A 25,758-nucleotide genomic window follows, 5' to 3' on the forward strand; every position below is an offset into this window, starting at 1 on the left:
TTTTTATGGCGGAGGAACTGTTACTAGCAGCGGGTCATCCCCGAGAAACCGGAACAACGTGGACTTCAATACCCAGAAATCATAAGGGGCGGCTGCCCTGGGTTGGGGGCCAAGAGCTACCGGGAAGTCCTGGGCATTTGGCCGCGTGTGAGGAAAGAAGGGCCACAAGGTTGGCGCGCCGACCCTAGCCGACTCAGGCGGCCGCATGGCATGCTGGGAATTGTAGTTCGGTGCAGGTTTAGTGTTTCGGACATGGAGGCTCCAAAATCCGAGGTTTGACTTCAGCCAGCTCTTGCTAGTGCCTTGGTCATTGGCTGTCGTTAAGGCCTGTTGCCATTCGCGGGTAAGTAAGAGATCTGAGCCCGAATGCGTTGGGCCGTTCTGGAGGGGCTTTCCTTCAAGAAGCCAGTTTGGCTCCTGGTTACTTTCTTCACTCGAGACTCTGGGCGGCCCCTGGTCGTTTGTAGTTGTGCAGAGCGCTGACCCTGAGCCAGGACACCAGAATGCTCGCTTGGGCCTTGGCCTCGGGGTACTGGTCGCCACAAAATCCTTCCGCACATAGTGTCGTTTTTATTCTCCGTAGCAGCTCCCCATAGCTACTCTTTAATGAGCGTGTAAGGGCTCAGGGTAAGGCTTTTCGTCCGTCTCATTTAATCTCAACATCCCTAGAATGTGGGTCCTATTATTATTCCCGTTTTTCACAGACAAATGTGGCCAAGACTGGTTGGTAAAGTTCAGTCACATAGCTAATGTGACAAAACCAGTATACATAGCTGGACCTGTCTGCCCTTAGGCTCTCTGAATTCTTTACCACTACAAAATTCCCATTGTCTGATACATCCACCCAAAGAATTCAGTTATTAGAAGGTAATTGGACATCTTAATCTATTTTTAGCCTTGACTGAATGCTTCTATTCCTTGCCTCTTACCCCTGTGATAGAGTAATTGCACTTGAGTCTTGAATAGACAGCGGAAGACATGGTGCCCATTCCTAGAGATTTCCCATTCAGGTTGGTTTGTGGTGGTTGGTGAGGGAAGCACAAGTTCTTAGAATTGAGAGCTCTGTGGTCATAAACGGAAATGATCTTTGCCTTTGGGAAACTCTCAACATGGAAAGAGGGTAAGTAGGAGAAACAGTTCCATCTGACTCAGAGAAACAAAACAAATGAAACAGCTAAATATTATCAACTCTTCGTTTTTATATTAGTGACAAGAGCAGAAGTTAATATGATCCAAAGCATCAGATAATCCCCAATCATTTATATTTGACTTTGGAAGACAAAGAAACCTGCTCAGGTTGAGAGCTGTCACCCACATTCATTTCTCCAGGGCCAAGTTGTATATAAGTCATGATACCTTATATACAACTGCAGGCAAGAGGAGGTCAGAAATAATAACAACAAAGTGTTACATGTGTTAGATGGATTTAACTTTTCTAAGTGTCTCATCTGTTGTAGCTCACATGACCTTGTTAAGTAATAGTGAAGGGGAGTTGAAGAAAATTGTATGTGCAAAAAAAATATGTATCACAATGATACCTCAGTGCAGAACCAGAATTCACATCTATATTCTAATCCCAACCCCGTATTTTCTTTTCTCACAGATAAACACAGGTTGAATGAAGGCTAATGAAACATAACCAAGCAAGTCTGATTGTAGGAATTGAAGGTGCTGGTTTCTGTGGATCCTGCCATTCTTGTAGTTCAAAGCTTAAGTGAGATACTCTGCCTTGTATTTAATTCAAACTGAGTCTTTGCTCAGTGGAGAGCCTTTCTGGGAGGTGGGGAGGCAATGTGACTGTCATGTCCAAGGTCAGAACGCAAGTACAGGTCCAAAGTTCTGGAATCCAGCACCTCTGAGAATTTTTAGAGTTAGAAAGGAACTAAGAGGCATTTATTGTCTCTGTCTTAGGATTTTTCAAGTTAGAATCCTCACTTAGATTTTATAGGACCCATGGTCTCTCTATAATAAAATTTAAACTTTATATTTTTAAAAAGAAATTGAGAATTTGTGACACTTTTTAAAAATGACCACTTGGTAACAGAATATTCCCACATGTGATTTTGGTGCCTAAGTTTACTTTTGAGTTTACAGTTACACTTGTACAGAATGATCACCCAAAACAACGCAATGTAGAGTTTCCTAAATTGGCCCTATGGATGCTTTCTTGGGGTTCCGAGAGTATTTGTTCCTCCACACTCCCTCATAAGAGAGTGCCTTCCACTTTCAAACAGCTTCCATTGGTGGAAAGTTGGCCAAGTTCTGCCTTATGGAGTTATATAGAATCATAATCCTGCGTCTTTATAGATACTTGTTACGTATTGTACAATTAATACCTGATTCCCTAAAATTCTTTTTTCCAAGATAAACATTACCAGCTTTCTGAGTACCTCATCACTCTAGAATAACAGGATTCTGCCATCTTGCCTTGCAGGCTCCTCCTATCCACTCATTGTGGCAGGAGCATTATAAGAAGGTAGTGGGGCTCAGGGGGTGACTGAGGGATATGTCTGAAGTTCTGCAGATTTTGGATCTCTCCTAGTGTAGATACCCCCATTATCCCTTCATGTTACTGGAGACAGTGGAATATAGTGGTTAGGAGGTCCACCCATATTGCAAATGGCAAGATTTCTTTTTATGGCTCAGTAATATTTCATTGTATTTGTGTACTATATCTTCTTTATCCACTCATCTGTTAATGGACACTTAGATTGTTTCCATATCTTGGCTGTTGTAAATGCTGCAATAAGCATATGAGTGCATGTATCTTTTCAAATTAGTATTTTTGTTTCTGTGGTAAATAACACAGAAGTAGAATTATTGGATCATATGGTGGTTCTATTTTTGATTTTTTGAGGCTTCAGAGTCTGACTCCCTGGGTTCTATATCCTGGCTTTGCCTCTGTCTAATGAGTGACCTCAGTAAGTCACTTAACCTGAGCCTCAGGGTCCTCATCTGTAAAATGAAACAGTGCAGGCAAAATGCTTAGTAAAGTGTCTGGGACCGTCAAAACCCAATTATCATTTTCCTTCCCGGAAAGTCAGCATTACTGCTGTGATAATCAAGGAAAAGCTTTTCTCATGATGTCCACCATAGATCAAGGCCCTTACTGTACTCCCAACATATCAGAAATCCCTTTCTTCTAAATGGCCTAGGAAGGCATGAGCCAGGTTGTGGTTCATTTATTCAACACTTCAGAGCACTCACCACATGCCAGGCTTTATGGCAGGAGCTTAGAGAACCAGGGATAGAACAACACAGTCCCTGCCCTGGGCGCACTCCATGAGTTGGTAGGTATTACAGACTTGACAGTCACAGCACAGTCTGTATAAGAGAGTGGGGAATACAGGAGGCAGTTGGGGCCTAGAGGAGAGAGCTTTATGCTGGAGAAAAGAGTCCTGGAGGAAAAGAGCTGAGTTGAGTTTTCATAGAGGAAGCAGACAAAATGGGAGGAACATTCTAAATGAGATGTGAAAATCCAGCTGCCTGAGAATAGGGGCCTTCTTTTTTTTTTCATTTTAATTGCTGTATAGTTTAGACAATATTAGTTTCAGGTGTATAATATAGTGTTTCAACATTTATATACATTACAAAATGCTCACCTCAATAACTAGTTACCATCTGTCACTATACAAAGTTACTACAGTATTAATGACTATATTGCTTATGCTATACTTTTCATCCCTGTGACTTAATTTATTTTATAATTGGAAGCTTGTGTCTCTTTACCCCCTTCACCTATTTTGCACATTCCTTCTGTGCTGCCAACCCCCCCCACAACCACCAGTTTTCTGTATTTATGAGTCTATTTCTGTTCCTTTGTTCATTTGTATTGTCTTTTAGATTCCACATAAAAGTGAAATCATAGGGATTTGTCTTTTTCCGTTTGACTTACTTCACTTACAATAATACCCTCTAGGTCCACCCATATTGCAAATGGCAAGATTTCTTTTTATGGCTCAGTAATATTTCATTGTATTTGTGTACTGTATCTTCTTTATCCACTCATCTGTTGATGGACACTTAGATTGTTTCCATATCTTGGCTATTGTAAATGCTGCAATAAGCATATGAGTGCATGTATCTTTTCAAATTAGTATTTTTGTTTCTGTTAGGTAAATAACACGGAAGTAGAATTATTGGATCATATGGTTGTTCTATTTTTGACTTTTTGAGGAACCGCTGTACTTTTCCATGATGGCTGTACCACGTTACATTCTGACTGGTAGTGCCTGAAGGTTCCCTTTTCTCCACATCCTCACGAACCCTGGTTGCGTCTTGTCTTTTTGATACTAGCTTCTGACTGGTGTGAGGTACTAATCTCATTGCAGAGTTGGTCTGCATTTCCCCAATGATTAGTGATGTGGAGCATCTTTTCATGTGTCATGACCTTCTGTATGTCTTCTTTGGAAAAATGTGTATTCAGGTCCTCTGTCCATGTTTAGATTGGATTATTTCTTTTCTTGGTGTTGAGGTGTATGAGTACTTTATATATTGTGGATATTAACCCCTTATTGAATATATCATTTGCATATTATCCTCCCACTCAACAGGTTGCCTTTTGTTTTGTTCATGGTTTCCTTGCTGTGCTGGAGTAAGGTGCTTTTGAGGTACTGCAACGAGAATCATGTGATTGGAACTTAGAGCATGAGGAGCATTTGGGAAGTTAAGACTGGAGGAGTCAGGAATCAGACCTGGAAGGGAGGTGGATGCCATGCTGAGGAGTTTGGGCTTTGTCCTAAAGACTCTCAGGAGCCACTGAAGGATTTTTAGCTGGGGAGAAATATGATCAAAATTTTAGTTGGTGAAAGATACTGGGCAGCAGCAGCCTGGCTGTTCTAAGGAAGAGAGTTTTTTCTCTGAAGAACAGGGCTAGTGGGCTCAGTTGTGAACTAAGGAATGGGAACATGGTCTTTGGCAACTTCGTATCTCCCCTGGAACTCACTTTCAGGGAGGGTAGCCTTCTTTCCCTGTGACAGCCCCTGACACAGGGGCCTGGAGACAGTGGGCTCGGCCTTCTGTTTGGTGCTGTGGGATTTAAGAGAGACTGAACCAGGCATTCCCTGCCCAAAGGCACTTAACAGTGAAATTGGGGGAACCAGGCACACTTGAAAACAAAATAATAAGGCCTGACTGGGTATGATTAAATGGACTAGACAGATAAATTAACTGAAGCTGAGGGTAGGGCGGGGGGGTGCAGATCTCTGGGACAGCATTGTTAGGAAAGGCTTCCTGAATAAAGCAGACTTTGAACTTAGCCATGGAGGCAGCTTAAGCCCTAGGTTCTGGGGGCCCTGGGGGCCCACTCATGACCTGGAGTCACAGCTGCAGTTTTACTTCTGTTTATGTGGTTAACACTTTGCAGCTATTTCCCCCTACAAGCCTCTGTGTTCTGTGTGGGAAGAGAACAGGTTGGATTTTCCTCACCTCTGTATCCCTTTGGCCAGCACACAGTAGGCCCTTGATTAATATTTGTTGAATTAATTAATGTGTTAGTGAATGGTGAGAGAGAAGGGATAAGGCCTTCAGGGTATGGAAATGTTACAAGCAAAGGGCAGAGGCAGGAACATAGTATAATGGCCTCTCTTATTTGTGTAGTGTGCCTTTTTGCTCATAAAATGTGCTAACATGCTATCTTGTTTGCTCCCTACCATTAACTGTCTTGTTTGACCCTGTGCAAAGAGCTGGGCAGGTGTTATTCCTGTTTTACAGTGAGAAAACATGTTCAGTGATTTGTCCAAAATTTCACTGCTTAGAATGAATTCAGACTTGAACCTGGCCTTGTAACATCATGTCTGGTACCACATCTAAGTTACCTTCGTCCTTCACCTTTCCCAAGGGGAAACATGTCTGGAGGAGTGATCAGGGGCCAAGGCAGAGAAGGCCTGGAGTTTGGACTTGCTGGTGACAACCTATGGGAGGTTGTTCTTTTTTCTACACCTGCCTAATAAAGGATAAATATTAATGATATTTGTAAGGTATAAATTTAATTGCATATTAATATTTATTTTAAATAAACATAAAGAAAGTATGTTTAATTTTAAGAACCAAGAGTCAAAGACCCAGGAGTCAAAGGAGTCCCCTCTATTGGACTCAGAAGATTGTTCATCAAACACAACTTGAAGCAGCTTGGTCTTCTAGACATCAGGCTAAATGCTGAGGGCTCAAAGATTATTGAGATTCAGGTCCTTGTCAGGATGAAGCAAGATTGTGTAAGCAGCTAGAGCCAGCTCAAACTTTATTATTGCCACCCTGAATAATGGAGGATATGTGTTCGAGCTAAAAAAGCCCTTGATGGTATCACCTCAGAACTACAAAGGCAGAGCCTCAGCTTGGAGGAAGTGCCTGGGTTGAGGCCCCTGCAGCAGCCCTGCAGCCTTCTAGGATTGTCCCAGAGCAGACATGCAGCGGCTATTGGCAGATTGGACCACACAGATACCTACTTAGAATACAAGGCCTCTGTGTGTATACCAATTGCTCATGATACTCTAAGACAGTTTCTGGAAAAAGCAGGATCATCAGCAGGGGTTTCTTAACTGTTGCCCTAGGAAGACCTTGGTAATTTGGGGAAGGGCAGGCATGTTCTTATCCCTATCACTGCCATGGCCAGCCATTGTTATGGATGTGAATCTGGCTGGGGATCCTGATGTGTCAGGAGTAGGGAAAAGATTGGGAACCACAAATTTAGGTTATCTGTAAATTGTTTAGTCAAGGAAGGGGACCAGGCCATTAGATCAGGCTCTATGGAATAGGAATTAGAATTGTTCTGCTTGACCCCATGGATTAAAACCAAGAGAGATACTGGCTGAGGGAAAGCTTCCTAACTGCCAGGACTAGACTTAAAAGACAACATGAAGCTGTCTTGAAAGACAGTTCAGACACTGGATATGTCCATGTATAGAAAGCAGGGATGATGAAGAAATTCAGACACCAACCGGATAGGTATTTGGACAAAATGGCCCATTTGATCATGAGATGCAGTTCTGTTTATTGGGTGACAGCAGCAGGTGCTGTTGAAGGGAGAAAGTTTTCAGGGGCTGGAAGTCAAAGATGTTGAATTACTTTATTCTTCAATGTATTGGAACCCTATTATGCCTGGCACCATTGTAGGCTCTGGGGATGCTAGTGGTGAAGGTAGGCAAGACTCCTACCTTAAATGAAGCAGAAAGCAGAGGTAGTTTAAGAAGGGAGAAAGGAGGCAGGGTAGGAGTTGGGGACCATCTACTGTATGTGAGGCACCATTACATGCTTTTATGTATTTCCAGTTTTTTCAACAAGCAGCACAGTAGCGATTACCCTCAATTTAATAGAGACAGTGAGGAGGAAAGTGACTTGCTAGTTTTGTATGGATAGAATGTGAGCTGTGATTAATCTCTGAAAGTCAGTTCCTTGTGTAAAATGAGGACGGTGACAATACCTTCCTAAACGATTATGAAGATTCAGTGAGATAATGCCCACAGAATGCTCCTAGGACCTGGCAGGTGGAAGGTGCTCAGTTAACTACCGTTGTCATCATTACCATTGTCAGAGTTTGCACAGCTAATGATGGCCAGGCCCGAATTTGAAGTTAGGACTCTAAGGGTTTCTTTTTCCTGGGCTTGGGGAGGCCTCTGGCTCTGAGGGAGCAGTGACCCTGCAGTCCCCATCCAGCGCATCGCTGCTGGGCCACGCGTCTGCCCGCCCACCTGTCTCGGGTCCCGCCCGCCTCTTTCCAAGCCCCGCCTGCCCCGCTCGGTCGCGCCCCTTCCGCTGGCCGGATGTCCGGTCCACATGCGTGCGCTTCGGGGGCCCCGCCTGCTCGCCAGGACCTCCCCAGTAAGCGACCCTGAGATTGGGCGAGCGACCAGGCTGGGTCAGAGGTCCCGGGTACGTAGCGCGCCTAGCGGGTGGGTAGAATCCGCTGGGCTCCGGGGATGCCCGGGCTGGTCGGCAACCCTCTAGGGCTGCTTTGTTCTTTTAGGCATCCCGGCTTCCCGGCAGGGCTCTGGTCGAACCGAACCACTGCCCGAGGCGCACCAATCGTGCTGAGAGGTGAACGTAGTACGCGCCCTTTTTCAAGCTTTGATACAATTTATTGGGCACATACTATGTAGCAGCCACTGTAAACGGTTTTGCATCTATGGCTCATTGCTTTGACAGCAACCCCCTCTCCCCCAAGAAAGGTTTAATTTATCTGTTTTTAAGCCGTGGAAACGGAGAAAGATTTACGACTAGAAAGCGGCGGAGATTCAAGAGTAGGCTCAGTCCAAAGCCGCTACACTTTTTAACTTTGTGGTAAGATCTAATTTTGACTTGTGAATCCAGCCTCTGCCACTTCCAGTTGGTGGCCTTGGGTACCTTTCCAACTTTCAGTTTGCCTCGTCTGAAAAATGGTAATGATGCCTATTTCAGAAGGTGGATGGGAAGTGCCTTGCTGGGTAGCTTCTGTTCTGCTGAATGATTATCTCAGCTTTTGAGATTCAGCTTCCCCTCTTTTACGTGTTCCGCAGGAGGCTAGCCAGGTAGTAAAGTTTTAGCCAAGACCCTCAGGCCTGGGCGGCGGCGTGGAATTCCCACTCATCCGTTAGTAAAGAGGGCGACCCGACTGCCTGCTTCTCTTCTTACCCAAGTTCCCAAATGGAGGCGTTAGCACCTCTGGCGTTTTTTACTTAGAAGTTTTAAAAGATTTTTCTCTTTCCCTCAATTATGGGAAAATTATTACCCAAATAAACCCTGGCATTAAGTCCTAATTTTAGAGATGAGGAAATGGAAGACTTTGAATATGTTGGGGGCAAGGGACGGCTGGTTTTACCCAAAAAGACGAGATGGATTCGGCAGGATGCAGAGAGGTCTCCGGAAATGGTGAAATGCTAAAGAGAGATTCCAGTACAAAATGGACAAGACGGTTGGGGCGTTATTTTCTTATCAGGACCCTAAATTCTCACCATGTCCTCATCTGTCTTGATCAAGGTCTGAATCTGTCCTGGGTAATATGTTTAAAGGGTTCAGAGCCTCTCTTGGTGCCTGTGCCTTAAGAGAAAAGATGAGGGCTGATAGCTGAAGGCAGGCAAACAGCTTAACTTTGTTTTGAAAACTACCCATTCACACATTTTTAGATAGCTAAAATTTTTCTCTGAAAATGTCAGTAGTTGCCAAAGATATGATTTCTGGTTAATTGTAAATATTGACATTTTAAAAGTGAAACTGTTACATCAGGCTTTTAAATGTCTGCAGTGCAATCTACCATAATGGTTTGATTTCCCTCATCCTTTGAAAGAAATACAGGATCAGTTTTTTATTTAACTGTTGAAATTTGATGTTCCTTGTTTCTCTTTGAACTTAAGTTTGCTCCACCCAATTTTTTTCTAGTATATTAGATTGTGTGCTTGAAAGCCTTTGATTTGTCATCCTACTTCTCTGCAACAAAAATACATAAAAACTTAAAGCATTTTTTAAAATTGTGGACATAATATTAAACATGTCTTTTGGATTGAGTTTTTATAATTGTAAAATACACAATTGATCAAAACAATTTTGATAATTGTTAAACGTCTTATTTGAAATGCTTCTCTTAATAAGCTGAGTGGAACTTCTTTGAATTCATGTACATCTCCATATATTTTACTAGAAAGAGCAGAGCTTTTCATGGCTGTGAGCATTGAAAAAATTGGTTCATGTAAATAGATACACAGGACTTGAAGGTATTTTGTTGTGGCAATATCACTCAATTCTTTGAACACCTTCTGAGTTATGAGCCAAAAAAAAAATCACAGTGCTCTATCATTGGAATCAATTATTAATGACCTAGCAGCAGACAGTTCTTTCAGGTCCTCCTTTAATTGAAGGTGCAGATTTGGAAACTACCTGACTCAGCTGGAGGATTTGTTACATAGTCGCTGTGGGCAGTCACATAGCAGGAATGCTGGTATTTGGAAGCTTCCTTTGTTGTGCCAGGGAAATTTGCACTGTGGCACCATGCACTTTAGTGAGATTTGGCATGGGTGGGTAGTTGTGGCTTTCTCCAAAACCTGAGAGATTGGGTGATTGTGAAGGGGCACCTGGGAAAGGAGAGGCTGCAGTCCAAGGCTGGGCTGTTTCCACATGTAGACGCTAGGGATGAGTTGGAAATTTATTCCTTTTAAACTGCACCTGTGTGTGCCCCTTGGAAACTTCATGCATCTGACGGGTTCCCACCACACACTAACTACTTAGGGTAGATAACTTCTTTTAACTTCCATTTCCTCACCTTTAGAACTGGGATAGATTCAAAGGACCGACCGCATTGCTGATGAAGTCAAGGATGTGGGTGGCACAGAGAGAGCAGTGGGATGGGGGGTAGCTGCTCTGGTATCCTAGTTCCTGCCTGTGGGAAACTCACCTTCCTAGGCACTTTCTGCCTCAGTTTCCTCTTCGGTGAACCCAGGATATTGTCACCCCAGAGATGTGGGGTTGGGATATGATGTGGAAAAGGTTTTGTGGTTCTCAAGAGTAGGTTTTATAGAACAGATAATGTTATTTTTAAATAGTTCATGTTGAGCTCCTGCTTACCCATGAGCTGGACATTTTGCTGCATGCTTTATGTATTCATTCAACAAATTTTTTTTGAGGACCTTCTATTTGTCAGGCCCAGTTTTAAAAATGCCTTGGATACAGTACTGCCCAGATTCTGGAGAGTGGCAAATTACAATAAATAAACACACACATATATATATAGTATGTTGGGTGATGGTAAGTTGGAAACTGCTGTGAAGAAAAGTGGAACAGTAAGAAGGAAGTGAAATGGAGTGCTGTCTTATATATTCAGGACAGTCTTTGTTAGGGTGACAGTTGGGCAGAGAAGGGAGTGAGCCATTCAGTGCTCTTCGGGGAGAGCTTTCCGTGTGGAGGAACCAGCATGTCCACAGGCCTGAGGTGGGAGTGTGCCCAGCATGGTCAGGGAGCAGCACGGAGGCCAGTGTGCGTGGATTGGTGAGATCAAGGGCGAGGTGGCAGAAGATGCCTGTGTCTGATGAAGCCTGCAGAACTCTGGAAGGACTTAGCCTGCACTGTGAGAAGGGAGGCATTCCCTCCGAGGTTTGGCAGAGGGGTGACCTGATTGGACGCGCATTTTTAAAGGATCGTGCTGGCTGCTCTATTACGAATGGACTGAGGAGGAGCAAAGATGGCAGCAGGAGGGTCACTCAGGCCACCGCAGTCATCCGGGAGCAGGATGGTGGTGGTGGCTGATGCAGGTGTCTGGCTGGGCTGTGAAGGTGGGAGGGAGGCTGAGCTGGCAGGGGGCGCTGGTGGGTTGGATGAAGACTGAGAAGAGCCAGGAGGAGACCGACATTTTCCGCCCAAGCAGCTGGCAGGATGGAGGTTTCCTTGAGGGAAATGGAGTGGGTTGCCGTAACTGTGACGTGTCACACGCATGGAGCTGGGAAAGATGAGGTGATCGTGATATATGTCACATCATTTAAACCTGACAAAACCCTTGTACATAGCCATTAGTAATCCCATTTTATACTCAAGGTACCGGAAATCCACAGTGCCGAAGTAATTGCCCAAGGCTACACAGCTAGTTACAGGACTGAGCGGAGATCCAAGTGAGGACTTTGATGTCACAGCCCCTGAAAGCTGGCATTCCCTGTGATCCCTCTTCCGGGTAGATGCCAGCATAGTGTCCCAATCCAGGCAGCCTCCCTGCCCACTCCTGAAAGCTCCCTGGAGGGATGGTGTGTGCTTGAAGAATGAGAAGAGAGACCTATTCTTCCCTCCCTTTGGTGATGGCAAGGGGAGAAGGCAGAGGAGACACCTCCAGCACCTTCTCTTGCGCCTCCCTCCAGGTAATTGGCAGCCTGGAGGAAGTGGTGACTTAATAGGCCCAACAGACAAGAGAACTTGGACTCACAACCTCTCACCAATAATGAAAGATTAGGAGTGGGGAAAACCATAGATAAAAAGCACTTACTGGTTAACTGGAAAATAATACATTTTTACAACTACAGGTTCCACGAGAATATAATTGGGTCCCAAGGCAGGGAATGACTTGTTTTCATGAATGATTATATTGATCATTAGAGCAAAATGGATATATCCCCTCTGGAAAGCAATGCAAATGAGAAGTGTCCGGCTGGTCAGGTGTGGCCAGTGTGAAATCCTGAGAGGCTGCAAGAGGAGGAGGAAACACAGCTGAGAGCTAATGAGCCAGGTCCTGGCCTGGGTCCAGGGAGGTCTGGGCTGTTGATTGGGTGATGCAAAGCAATAAAACTTGCTTCTGTCTTAAGTCTTGAGCTCTCCCAAGGGAGGAAAGAAAGAGGGTCTGTTCAAATACCAGTTCCTTATTCTGTTTAACCCATTGGGTGTTTTATTTGCTTCTATTTTTTTCCAGGAGGTATTTGTTAGTAGCAAACAGCATGTTCTAATGGGAAAAGGAGCAGACTGGGAGGTGGCTCCGGCCTCCTTTTTGCCATTGACAGGAGACTGTGACCCCCAGGTGTTTCCCCTCCCCTTCCCTGGTCATGGACTCATTTAGTCATTCATTTATAAAGAGTTATCAAACACTCTCTCATAACTTAACAGGGAGCATTGGTGTGGGCTCAGTGTGTGCCAGGCACTCTAAGCACTTTCTGTACATTAGCTCACTCTTCACAGCAACTCAAAAGTAGGTCCATTAGCTCCATTTTACAGATGAAGAAACTGAGTGAAGAAAAGTTAAGTGACCTGACTGATAGTACTCATGTGGTGTGTGACAGATGGATATCAGACACTATGCTAGATGCTGGAGATGGCTACAAACTGTACATGGCATGTGGCCTCATGGAGCTTATTTTATCTAACACATTGAAATGGTCACACAAAAGTACAAAGCATGATGGGTACAAGGTACAGAGAGGAAATGGAGTGGTGAGAGACCAGGAGCCTGGTTTGAGTTGGGGGGTGGATGAGGCACCCTGAAGGAGCCGTGATGAGCCCCCATGCTCACTCAGACCCTCTTGGTCCCCCATTTAAAATAACATCCCCTATCACACTCCACCACACCTATTGTGGACTTAGCTGTGTATACTCCCCGCCCCTCCACGGTAGAGTGTAAGCTTATGGTGACATGCCCTCTGGTTTTGAACAGTGCCTGGTGCCTGATTAGTTGGAAGGAATGAACACAGACTAAATGGAGGAGTTAGCCAGCAGGTGAGTGTGATGGGCATGGTTCCCACCACTGGGCATACATGGAGCCTGCATGTTGAGGGACAGAGGCAGGCGGGTGACGAGTGTCGGCATAGCCAAGGATCCTTGGCTAGGGGTGGAGGGGTCAATAGTGGACCAGTCACGTGGGGCCCAGAGACCTCTGAGAGGCTAGGAGGAGAGGGAAGAAGGCCGTGAAGGGTTAAGCAGGAAAGTCACGTGATCAAGTGTCCGCTTCCAGCCGTGGCCTTGGCTGCCTTGGGAGAGGTAAGGCAGGGTCTGGAGGGTCAGGTTGTATCATAAGGCTGCTCTAGAGGTTGGCATGAGGTGCTCGTGATCTGGGTTGGCGGGTGGGGTCTACTGAAGGTAGAGCCTGGGCAGACAGCATGAGCAGTGGGGCATTTTGCTGGGAGGCCTGTGAAGCAGCTCACTCATTTTTCCTTAAGAAGCACTGCCAGAGGAGATTCTGAGAGAGACTGCCCTTCTGTGAGTGTATTTTCGTCTTCTCCAGGCTGTTGGGGCCCAAGAGGTAAGAAATGAAAGGCAGTTTGGAGAAGCTCGATGAGAAGGATACACCATTTTTGGAGACAGTAGAATTCGATCAATTGACCATCGCCTCACAGGCTGGAGACACCACCTCTCTAACTCAAATCCTTACCCTTTTCTTTACACCCTGCTGTCTCCCCACTGACATAAGGGAAAGGAAAGGGTTTGGATGTGTTTCTCTGGGATTGGAATCTAGTCTTGGCTGATGAACCCCATTTCTGGGAACTCAGCTTCCATTTCTGTGCTGGGCATTAGTTTCTCTCTGTTACAATGCGACTAAGTGTGTTGCCCTTCCTACTCCGGCCAAGCCAGCTCTGTGAACGGCTTTTGGTATTGAGGAAGATTCCCCGGCCACCAACAGTTGTGTCTTTCTTGGTCACCCAACTGAGCACCTACTGACTGGGAAGTGACCCACTGAAGGGGAGGAAGAAAATGCCACAGCCTCCCCTGGAGCCAGTGCTGTTAGAACTGGAAGTTCAGCCCCTTGCTTACAGGTGTGCAGATTGAGGCTCAGAGAGGGGCAGGCAGTGGGGGCTCAGCTGTTTCTCATGTATAACACACCTACTGGCCTCAGCCAGACTGGAGGAAGGCTTCCTGCAGCCACACAGGCGGGTTTGTGCAGACTGCAGTCCCAGACCTCAACTTCCGGGCCTCAACCTTCCATGCCAGCAGCAGTTCTGGGGCCTGGCTGGCTGCTAGGGCTCCACCCTAGATGGAGATTCAGCAGGCTAAGGTGCGGCCTGGGATTCTGCCCTTCCGTGAAGTTTCATAGGATTCACATCAGAGCCAGGTTGAAAAGTTGCTGTGAGGTTCCCACTGCCTCTGTGTAAAGAGGGGAAACTGGACTGGATTCTGGAGAAGGATGATTTCTGAACCAGAGCAGGAAGAGCATTGTGAACACAGGTTACCATAGGTAGTTGCTTCTCTGTGAGTGTATGCAGAGGAGCTGCCAGACAGGCCCGGGTGGGACTTAGAGGCAGCTGGGAACACAAGACTTCATTGCATCCCTGCTGAGCTTTGAGAGGACTGGGGGCTCTTGCCGCAGCTCCATCCAGGGCAGGTCCGTGAGCAGACCTGTGGTTCACCCCCAGCCCCCGTGAGTACTGCTCACCTGTAGGTGCTCTGTTCTTGGCTGATTTCGTTGGTTACTGTCTGCCCCTCCAGTTTCCTGGGGCACGTGACCTCTGTTTCCTTTGGCCTAGCACCGCTGCGAAGCACAGAGGCGCTTAGTCAGTGCTGAGTGAGGGAGGGAGTCGTGGGGGGCTTGTGGGCGGAAGCAGCTGTTATTTGTCCAGCCCCTTCAAGCCAGGGGCCCAGAGCCTCCCTGGGCATGTGCTCCTCGATCCCCCTTGCCTTCCTGACGGAGGTCAAGCAGCTGTTGGTCTGTTTCCACAGATGGTTAACCAAGGCACAGAGAAGGGAAGATACTCATTAGGTTACCCCGAGAGCCTGGGACGGAGCTGAGCCTGGAATTTGTGTCTATGCCCTGGTTGCTGTCCATAAGACCCAGCCTCCTATTCTGCAGAGGAAAACACCAATATGATCATCAAATCATTTTTCTTTGGCTGAGTTGATTTGCTTATAGACAAAATCACCATCATTTTCTCTTACTTAGTCTAAAGGTCAATTTTTCATTTCCTGGGTACATTAAGTCAGAATCTAAACTCGGAGTTAGGAGTCCTGAACCCCATCCGGTCTCCTCTAACAGCCTTGGCCCTCCCCACGTTCCTTCCTTTCTCTGACCCTCCATCTCCACCCCTGTAAATGAAGAATCAGTCCCAAGCCCCCTTACACAGCAGAGCTGCCTAGTGGCTCCCTCGCCAGATTCTGATTGAGTACATCTCAGAGGGTCCTGGTCCTGAGCACCAGCAGGAGCTGAATTCTGCTCAGCTCTGGTCTTCCAGGCCCCTTAGACCAAGTCTGGCGAAGCCAGGTGGCCAGGAGACGGGGGCTTGCATTCAGTGCTGTGGAGAGCTGGCCCGCCGCTTCCCTGGCCTCGGTCTCTCCCCAAGGCCCTTCCCATTCTTCCAGATTGGTCTTGGGCAGCGGAGAAGCAGGGCTGTTGCTTTAAGGACATGACAGTTGCTGCATTTTCCATTTCAAAGCTTCAGCCAAGTGAGTCAACTTTTTCTTTTTTCTTTTGACCACGGAACCTTATCCTTAACTCTTTTTGTAAACTGGAGGAAGACCACCTGGGGTGACTTTAGTCTCAAGAGAATGAGGAGAAGTGCTTTATAAATGGTTTAATAATTTGGTTAAGTCTCTCCATTTGGATAAGACTCTGGTGAATATTTTCCTCTCTGCCTCTGGTTTCCCTGGGTGAGGAAGAGCCTGGGCAGATTTAAACTAGGTTGGTCCCTCACTGCCCCAAGCTACCGTCATTCCGTGTGTCCTCAGGGGAGGCAAACTCATTTTCATTTCAGTATAAGGTCATGCAAAGTGTAATTAGGACAGTAAATCTGTTTACCAAAAAAAAGGCCTATGACACATTTCAAGGTCCTAGAGAAGTGGTTTGTCACTGAAGGAAGGATGGGAGAGACCTGGCTTTCTATTTAATTCTTCCAGTCTGGGAGCAACGGTAACCCTGTTTACTGTAGAAAATGCAATGCGGTTTTTTAAAAGAACTTGTGAGATAGTCTGAGGTTGCAGGAATGGGGACCTAGCTTCATGAAAGTCTTTTTTTCTTTCTGTGCCTTGCAGTATGACTTTACCCCTACCTTCCACCCCATGTCTGTATCCTCCCTTCCTTGACTGTGCACTTACCATGTGAATGGCAGTGTACCAAGGGCTTCATATACATTTTCTGTATTCAGTCTGCACACCGGCCTTATGAGGCAGGTTCTGTCATCTGCGTTTTATGGATGGGAGAACTGAAGTTCAAGGGGCAAGTGACTGGCGCAGCATGAAAGTGGAGGAACTGGATTTGAAGAGGTCCGTGCTCCTGACATCTGTGCCACTGCTGCTGCTCAGTCAGAGCCACAGATTGCCACGCCAAGCTCAGAGTTACCTCCCTGCGGCCTGGCTTCCTTTCCTCATACTCCTTCTTGGCAAGATCCATGCTTCTCTATACCTCAGGCTTAGTGGCCATCAAACCACTGGGCCACTTCTTGTTGAGGTGGGGGGATTAGTCATCTCCCTCTAGATAAGCCTCCCTGGTGGGCCTAGCGCAGGTGCTAGGGAGGGGCAGACAGGCTGTTTCTTCCCTGTGAGCCTCAGTGCCCCACACTAAAGTGGAGGCCGGGGGTGGGGGCACTGTGGCCATCTGCAAATGGGCCTTGGGTTCACTACAGAGGGATAGGGGTCCCCTTTGTGTGGGAAGTTTGCCAGCGGTGGGGTATTGCCACCTCCAGAAAGCACTCTTTGCTTTAGAGCATCTGACCCTGTTCTGCCTGCTCAGCATTTTGATCACTATACTGTGTTCATTTGTCTTCTGTATGAGTGCTTTTTAAAGAAACTGGAAGCCTTGCTGGAGTTTTCTGTCTCAGGATGGGCCCAGAGCTCCCCAAGCTCAGGTCTTGACTCTGCCCGGCCCGGCTGTGCTGCCCTTCCCTTCCTTTGCCTCCCCTTCCCCCAGTTGTTCTGGCCCAACACTGATCAGGCCTCTCCTCCAACAGGCCGGTCCTCTGGGCCCTCCCATGGTGGGCAGTTCCCATCAGCCGCATGCGTGCAACACCGGTGATTCCAGCTCCTGGTTCTGGGGCTCACTGACTCCCTCTTTCCTGGGAAGATGTTCCTGGTGGGCCTGACCGGGGGCATTGCCTCGGGCAAGAGCTCAGTGGCCCAGGTGTTCCAGCACCTGGGCTGTGCAGTGATTGATGTGGACGTCATCGCCCGGCTGGGTGAGTGGGGGCCGTGGGGTTCTGTGAGCAGCTCCCCCACGTCCTCCTCCAGCGTGCCGCACCTTTCCGTCAGTCCTTTCAAGGCCTCAGCAGAGGGCAAGGCATTCCTCCCAGCCGTGGGCCATCTGTGGCTTGTCCTCCTGCCCTTCTGTTTACTCTCCCCTCTCCTTCACCTCACCCCGTGACCGTGACCACCCTGGGGTTCCGTGTGCTCTGCTGTCTCACCTGCTTGTCCTCTCCTCGTTTTGTTTTTGCTCCAACTGAACAACCCTCCCCATCAGTACCCCCACCATTTTGCCTCTAGTCACTTGGGGGCCTCTGCTAGCTGGAGGCTCTGGAGAGTGACCCAGCCTCCTCATGCCATAGTCGTCCAGCCAGGATACCCTGCCCACCAGCGCATCGTGGAGGCCTTTGGCACTGAGGTCTTACTGGAAAATGGCAACATCGATCGCAAGGTCCTGGGGGACCTGATCTTTAACCAGCCCGACCGGCGGCATCTGCTTAACACCATCACTCACCCTGAGATCCGCAAGGAAATGATGAAGGAGATGTTCAAATATTTTCTCCGAGGTAAGCCCCCGGGCCTGGGATAGGGGTGAGGCAAAGCCCCCTCCTTCCAGGGCCAGGGTCCTTCTCAGCAGAAAGGTTGGCCAGGGTGAGGGGAGCTGGTCATGCAGGCTGTTGAGCTCATACTGATCACTGGCACCCTGCCACACGTGCACACACAGAGCCCCAGAGGAAAGAAGCACGTGTCCCTCAACTCTTAAGGAGTTGACAATCTAATGAGAAGAGCCACTTGAGGCTTTGGGCCATGATCCCCAGGAAGTAAGTTGATTTTTCTCATCGGATGAACATAATAATAGCTGATGTTCTGAGACCTGGGTGTAAGTCCTGGCCCTCATAGGTTCTAGCTGTGTGGCTGTCAAAGGAGCCAGCCCTCCACCTGTTGCCTCATCTGCATACTGAGGCTAATCATGCTGCCTTAAAAAGCTGTAGAGGGCCTGAAAGTCCCCATCAATGACTGTTGATTACCACACAATGTAAACCATGGTCAGAGTCAGATTTGGTGTTTGTTGGGATGCCTGGGAAAAAGTTTGCAGACTGGACATTAGGGAGGGTCCAGGATGGCCGTGGGAGGTAGGGGAGGGGTTCTAAGTGGAGAATAATCCTTTGGAGCTGGGGTTTACTAGAAGGAGTTCGTCTGGCACGTGCAGGGACAGCCAGGTGGTAAGTGGGGACTGAAAGAAGGGGAGGGTGTTTGAAGAGCAAGGGTGTGTGGTCAGTTGGCAAGAAACTTCTGCAGCTGCAGAAGCCTTTCCCAAGCCCTCCTCCATGGTGTAAGCCCTGTTCTTCTGTATAGCACTGGGCAGGGGTGACCTGCCACTGTCCAGGATCACTGAAAGTGGGAGAGCAGAGTGCAGCAGCCTGAGATCAGGCCAGAGGCTGCCTCAGGCCGCTGCGGATCTCCCTGCTGCCCTTGGCGTATGTGGCCTCCACCCTGGGCCTCAGAGTTGAAGGCCTGGCTGCTTGTCTCCCACTGTCGGTCATGATGCTGCAACTTTCCTTCCTGTCCATATGGGCCAGCATTCTAGGTTTTCTTCCAGCTTTTGCACTGTGATCACAGCCAAACACCTTATTCTTTCATTCTCAAGTTCTCATGTACAGACTGGAGAACCTTCCCCAGCCCCATCTCCCTCTGGCTAGTACCTTCCCACAGAAGGAAAGGGATAGTTTGACAGACATCCGTGATGTTGACCCTCCACAACCCCTCTCCCCAGGTCTGGCCAGGATGAGGCCAGGCTCCAGACCTCCTCCCTGTGGGACCAACTTTGGCTTGCATCTCAGCACCTTGCTGCAGGCCTCTCTCCACTCTTTCTCCCTCAAGGACAGTCTCTGGACTCTTTCTGCCTTTGTCCCGTCCCTTGTGTCTGTGCCAGGACCCCCTCCTACCCCACCCAGGAGTGAAGCCTTCTGCCTCCATCCTGCCCTTTACATTCACTCCCAAGCCAGCTGCAAGTCCATCTGCAGGGCTTTGAGGCAGCAGTGACCCTCCCCTTCTGAAATGAGGCACTGGATAATGTCACCCGCTCCAAAGTTCTCCGCTGTGTCATCCACCCGGCCTCCCTCTCCCCAACCGCCACCACTTATATAAAAGCCAGAAAGCTCCTTTCAGCTCGATAAGGTGAAAAATGGGGACGACAGCTGTGGCTTCCACAGTCCCAGTTTTTCCCTGATGAGTATAACAAATACAACTGTCAAAGTTGGTATAATCAAACGTCAGATAAGATCACCAGCTGTTGGGGAGGTCTCTGTGTAGGCAGACGGATGTCTTAATAGAGTCAGGATAGTTTGCAGAGCTTATCAAGCAGGAGGGATGTGACAGCTGAATAGCCCTTTGTCGCTGCACCAGAGAGCTGGCCACGAGCTCCCAAGAGGGTCAAGGAGAAAGGACAGTAAGGGGAGAGGAGCAGGCAGGAGAGGGAGATAAGAGGCCTGGAGAGAATCTGGTCTTGGCTCCCATTCTGAATTGGGAGGAGCGTGGGGGAACCAGTGCTGCCACCCGCCTCCCCACCCCAGGGAGGGCCTTGGGGGAGGGGGATGCTCTGGTTTACATACCTCTGCATATTTGATCCTTACCATCCTCCTGGGAAGTAGGTGGTCTTTCCACTCATTTACACAGATGAGCTTGTTATGGGCCCCAGATCACATGGTAGGAAAGTGGTGGCTATAAACCCAGGCATGTCATCAGAGCCAGTTCTCTGAGCCCTTTCATTCAACTAAAGGTTGCTCTTGCGGTTCCTGAGCAGAAGTTCCTGGGGCACAGAAACCCAGCAGCTTGGGTCGCCACCCCTGTTCCTGCATCACCTGGAGTGCCAGTTTCCCCATGACACCCCAGGAATTGGTGTGATGTTTGACACCCTGGGAACTGGTGTGGTGTGTGTCTGGTTCTTGGGTCGGAAGTTTTCACAGTGGGATACCATCCAAGTGAGGCTGGGATCTCTGGGCAGAAGCAGTACCCACTCCTTTCCCTTCCTGCTGGCCCCCTGCCAGCTTTGTCACACATGCACAGGGCAGGTCACGGGCATAGAGAACTAGGAGAGAGTAGCCCACAGTGTTCCTTGGCGGGCAGCCGAGGAATGTGGCGGCTCACAGTAGGTGAGGGTGCCGCCCTTGACTGGCCTTGGCTTGTAGTGCGAGGGCCACCCAATGCCTTTACCTCACTGCTGTTATATGGTACCACGGTTATACAGTACTAGTCAGAACCATGACCAGCCCCTGCAGCTCCTGGCTGGAGGTCTGCCTGTGACACCCATTAGCAGCCTTCCATTGGGGCTGCTCTCATGGGGAGCTAGTAGTGATGGACATACCGGACTCTTAGAGGAGAATCTTTTTTTTTCTTTTCTTTTTTTAAATTGTTTTAGCAAAGGTGGGTGAAGTAGGGCAGAAAGGGCCCAGTTGCTCCTGGAAATCCTCTCCAGTCTCCTACAACTCTGGCTGTGTCATTTCCCTGTCAGAAATAACAACTCTTTGGGTTCAAGATTAAGGTGAACACTCTTTGTGCCTGCCCTGACCGCCTTGTCCACTTCACCTCACATTGCATGAGGCCTTCGCTCCAGCCGAAGTAGTAGTGCCTCACTGCTCCCTGTGCTCTGCTGGTCCCCGTTTCTGGAACCCTCACCTCCACTCCCTCATTTTCAAGTATCAGAAGTCCTACAAGCTTTTCAAGACCAGTATGCATGCCATCCTTCTACACAGTCTCCCCTTATCATCCAGTCAAAAATGACCTTCTGCAGCGTTCTGTTGTGAATGGCATTGGAACTGCCTGGCGCTCAGGCTATGCCTCTTTGGAAGGTCTCTCCCACTGCTGGGGTGTCCCTGATGGCAGGGGCCCGTGGCTTTAACTCTGTTCCCAGGCATGACACAGGCAGTCCTTAGTGTGTGCATACAGGACTGAACTTGTGGGTTTCCCGCTTCTCCCCAGGATACCGCTATGTGATTCTGGATATCCCCCTGCTGTTTGAGAACAAGAAGCTGCTCAAGTTCATGAAGCACACGGTGGTGGTATACTGGTGAGTGTGTGGTGTGGTCTGGCGTGGCCCAGCCCTACGGAGGCTGTCAGGGTGGAGTAAGGTGTGTACCTGAGAAATGGCCCACATTGCTTTACTCCTTCCCCTTGAGGTGGCCAGTGGGCATGGGATGGGCAACAGTGCCCAGAGCCTATAGAAACCGACCTCTGCTCCTGACCCAGATCTGCCCCCAGGTAGGCTTCTCTAGTGCTTGGGAAGGGCTCCCCCTGCTGGCTACTAGAAGCACCTCAGCCCAAATGCCAGGCCCTGCTGTGAACAACAGTGTTATTCACTGGATTCCTTTGCCTTCCCGTAGCACTTCTCAACTTTCCAAACAGCGCCCACATTTATTACCTCCCTCAATTCACCTTTCAACACAAAGTGGTCACAGAAGGAGTTGATGCCTCTGAGTTACAAAAGAGAAAACTCAGGGGGCTTACAGAATTTGTCCAGGTCACCCATTGTCATCACCTACGAACAGGAAGTTGTGGGCAAGAAACTCCCAGAGCCCAGCTAAGGAAGGAGCTTTGTTGTCAGGGTCCCCCAGGACATGAAGCCAGGAAGATCAAACTGTCAGAGAAAATGAGTCACAGTCCCAATGGGGTGAGAGAGCACATGAAGCTGCAGGGTGTCTCTGCCTCCCAGAAGCTTCCCTGACTCTACCCCTCACATAAGCAGACAGAGGTGGGCACTTGACTCTGCAGATATTTTGAGCACAGGATAGCTCTCAAGAGACTAATGAGTGGGAGCCTCCTAGCACACTGAGGGTCGGTTGGGGGGGGCCTGGAGTGCTCAGTATCCAAAGCATCATCTGCCCTCCGCCTGCTCCCCACTGATGTTTGTTATGTAAAGCCCAGTCGGGATCCACTAGCCTGGTGACCCCCATTGGCACTTGTCTCTCCATGTAAACCTGCAACCTCTGGTTTGTTCCATTGTGAAAGACTATCAGTTGAGGCCAGGCAAACTCCAGGAAGACAGGATTCTCTTTGCCTTGGAGTCTTAATACAACTGGAACTGTGTACCAAGGGATCAGAAACAGAGGGGTGGGGGTTGGGCTTGGAGTGGAGATGAGAAAACAGAACAGGGGTTGGTTGCATCTGCAGTCAACAGATCACCCTGTGCCTACCCCTTCCACCTTCTTCTTCTGGCACTTTCCTTCCAGGTTGGTCTATTTGCTAAAAAGCAGAGACAGCGTGGCTCCTGACAAAGAAGCAGGGCTTAGTAGAATCTGCCTGTTCTCCAGCAGGTTCTCCAGGAAATCCTCCAGCCCCACTCAGCAGCCAGAGGAAGCTTTGCCAGATTCCTGGGTGCCATTTGTGCCCCATTTTCAGCACATGTGGGTGTACAGCTCACAGGAGATACCAGAGATACATGAATGAGTGATTATTTGCTTTTCATAAATGGGATCTACACTTTACAAAAATCAGGATCCCCTCATGGAATTCTTTAACTGTTGAACTACCTTTGGTGTGTTGGAAATAATATGCTTGCCCATCCCACATCATCAGTGCCATCAAGCATGGCAGCCACCTTCACAGAATGGTGCTTTTGTGCTACATGTACAGGGGTGGGGGTAGGAAGGCGAGGAAGGGTTTTTGTGGTAGCCCAGGAGGCTATCTTTGATGCTGCAGGCCCAGGGGAACTATAGGAAGCATTGAGCTTACAGGCACAGGCCTTTCCATAAAGGTCACCCATCCAGGGATCCAGGCTGTAGCTGATTCCAGGTGATCAAATCCTCCCATTCTTATAGCTAGGAAATCTTAAGCTTAGTGGAAAACAGAGACCCAGATGGCAGAAAACAGCTGCCGTAGCCCTTTCCTGTCCTTGTTTATAATAAGGGCTTTAGGTAGCCCATAGTGCTACTAGGGTCCTCACAGTGGAGTGAGGTGGAGCCGGCAATCTTCTGGGTCTCCCTCCCTGGCTGTGGGAGCCTAAATAGATTCGGGGAAAGGGGCTGCCCACTCCTGTAACTTACCGGTAGGAGGGAGGCTGGGGTCTACAGTGCCTGAGCAGCCCTTTTGCCCTGTCCTTAGTGACCGGGACACACAGCTGGCACGGCTGATGCAGCGGAACAACCTGAACCACCAGGACGCAGAGGCCCGGATCGAGGCCCAGATGCCCCTGAAGGAGAAGGCCCACATGGCCCGCCACGTTCTAGACAATTCAGGAGAGTGGAGCATCACCAAACACCAGGTCATCTTCCTGCATAATGAGCTGGAGCGCTCCTTGGAGTACCTACCACTGAGGCTTGGGGTCCTCACAGGTCTGGCGGGCATTGCCAGCCTCCTCTACCTGCTTACCCACTACCTCCTGCCCTCCCCCTAGCTAGGCACTCCCAGGCAGGAAGCACCAGGCCTTGATCTCAGAGGCTGCATCCTGTTTCCTTCTCACCCCCTTAATAAACACACACACACACAGACACACACACACTGAATCTGGACTGGAGCCCTGCACTGGGCCACCCCTTCTTTGGAGTGCATCTTGTCTGAGGTACAGAAACAGCTCCCTGTCAGGAGATAGTCCTTCCCACCTTCCCCAGGGCCCCTCCCTCTGGAATCACCTACAGAACAGTGTCCCTGGTGGGGCATGAAAGCAACAGTGGGGGGCCGTTACACTGCTTGTGGGTGGAGGTGGGGAAAACTGCCTCTGTGGTCTTCACCAGTGGTTAAAGCTGGGAGGAAAGTTCCCAGGGCTAGAATCCTCTCTGAGCACGTGTCTCAGCAAGGCCAAAACCATGCAGACCATGAGAGACCATTATGGACCAAGGGCTGCCCCCTTCTCTGCCAAGTCAAAGCCCTGAGCCAGGATACAGTGGATTCGCTGTGGCTGATGCTGCAGCCAGGCAGAGGCCGGGCCTCTTCTGGGACGACCCACCGTCCCACCTCAGTATTTCTCCAGCTCTCCTGCTCCCGCCCCAAATATTCCTAGCTCTGAACTCTTGGTAGTTCACATGTTTCTCACCTCTGTGCCTTTGTCATGTTGCTCCCTCACCTGGAATACCTTTTTTGCCCCCACAACTGATTAACTCCCAGCTGAGGCACCACCTAAAGCCCCAGGTTGGGAGGTGTTCTGGGCCCCGCTATGGTTTACTTTAATCCACGATATAGTAATCGTCCAAAAGCTAGTTGGTCTCTCCCCTGGAAGCCCTTTGAGGGCAGGGACTGTGTTTTACTCATCTGTTTTCCTGGTGCAGAGCCTGACTTGCCATTGGTGCTTAATAAAGTGTGTTGATCGGGAATGCCCTGCACTGCCATTGTGCCCGTAGCGCTGTGGACCGACGGGTTCCCAGACTGGGTAGCATTTGGGGGTTACTCTTGGCCTCCTTCCACACCAAGGCTCAGGCCTCTCACTTGCCGGGCCCCAGGAGGACTCAGCTACGGCCAGGTGTGTCTTGTGAGAGGTGGGTAGAGGTGCTGGGGCAGCATCATGCCCACTTAATCCATCTTCCTTCCCCAACCCAATTAGACCAGTGTAGACATCAGCTTTCCCTTGCCAGAGCTGGCAGGCCTGCTGAGGCACTGATTCTGTGGCCGGCAGCCTATTAAGGCCAGAAGTGAATGTGACAAATGTAAATGCTGTGGTGGCCATATTTTGTGTCCCCTTTCCTGGAACTGCTGGTACCTCAGAGACCAGCTCATTAACACACTGCAAACCCCAGAGGGGCAAATAAAGGCTTGACAAGGAGGTAGCAGGCTACGGTGAGGGCCAGGAGGAGAAAGGTGAAGGCAGCTGCTTCCCCAGTTTGGTGGGACGTGGCAGGAGGGGTAAAAGAACAAGGTATGGACCCCTTACAGTGCCCTGTTACCCCGACCGTTGAGAAAATGTCTCCTCGTGAATGTCCTTGATGTGCTGGGCCCTTGCTCGATATGTGACACTCTATAGGTAACATTCATCATTCCAATTCCAGACCCAGAGAGATGGGGGTACCTGACCTGGGCCACAGAGCCAGGCCTCAGAACCCTGCCCACTGCACAGCCCCTGAGCCTCCCTGCAGAGAAGCAACCTGGGACCCCCTGGAATTGAAGCTGGGCTCTATCTCCTACTTAGGTGATCCCCTGGCTCCAGCTTCTTTTATCATGCATGCTTCATGATGCTTACGTCAAGGTATCTTAGCAATGGAGACCTTTGCAAACTGTAAAGGTCTTGATGCAAGAATGTCAGAGGAT

General features: G+C 48.9%; 1 protein-coding gene across 7 annotated transcripts; it reads left to right on the top strand.

Moving 5' to 3' along the window:
• The first annotated feature begins 110 nt into the window (after positions 1–110).
• DCAKD (dephospho-CoA kinase domain containing) lies at positions 111–24,830 on the top strand. 7 transcript variants are annotated; one of them, XM_036882978.2, is made up of 6 exons: positions 111–343; positions 1,604–1,668; positions 17,301–17,525; positions 17,892–18,095; positions 21,508–21,595; positions 23,626–24,830. In XM_036882978.2, exons 3-6 carry the CDS (start codon positions 17,414–17,416, stop codon positions 23,915–23,917), a joined length of 696 nt encoding a protein of 231 aa, XP_036738873.1. In that variant the 5' UTR covers positions 111–343; positions 1,604–1,668; positions 17,301–17,413; the 3' UTR covers positions 23,918–24,830. The 7 variants fall into 7 exon arrangements, 6 of the variants coding, with proteins under 6 accessions (XP_036738873.1, XP_057357519.1, XP_036738874.1 ...); XM_057501536.1 differs by lacking the exon at positions 1,604–1,668; XM_036882979.2 differs by lacking the exons at positions 111–343; positions 1,604–1,668 and adding an exon at positions 7,739–7,866.
• The last annotated feature ends 928 nt before the right edge of the window (positions 24,831–25,758 follow it).

Source organism: Manis pentadactyla, chromosome 4 (genome assembly GCF_030020395.1).
Source record: "Manis pentadactyla isolate mManPen7 chromosome 4, mManPen7.hap1, whole genome shotgun sequence".
Taxonomy (NCBI): Eukaryota; Metazoa; Chordata; class Mammalia; order Pholidota; family Manidae; genus Manis; species Manis pentadactyla.

Bases quoted from the DNA above. Each gene is read 5' to 3' on its own strand.
- DCAKD (XM_036882978.2), top strand. From the start codon at position 17,414: ATGTTCCTGGTGGGCCTGACCGGGGGCATTGCCTCGGGCAAGAGCTCA. The intron at 18,096-21,507 runs GTAAGCCCCCGG...GCTTCTCCCCAG, and splicing joins GTTCAAATATTTTCTCCGAG to GATACCGCTATGTGATTCTG. The intron at 21,596-23,625 runs GTGAGTGTGTGG...CCCTGTCCTTAG, and splicing joins CACACGGTGGTGGTATACTG to TGACCGGGACACACAGCTGG.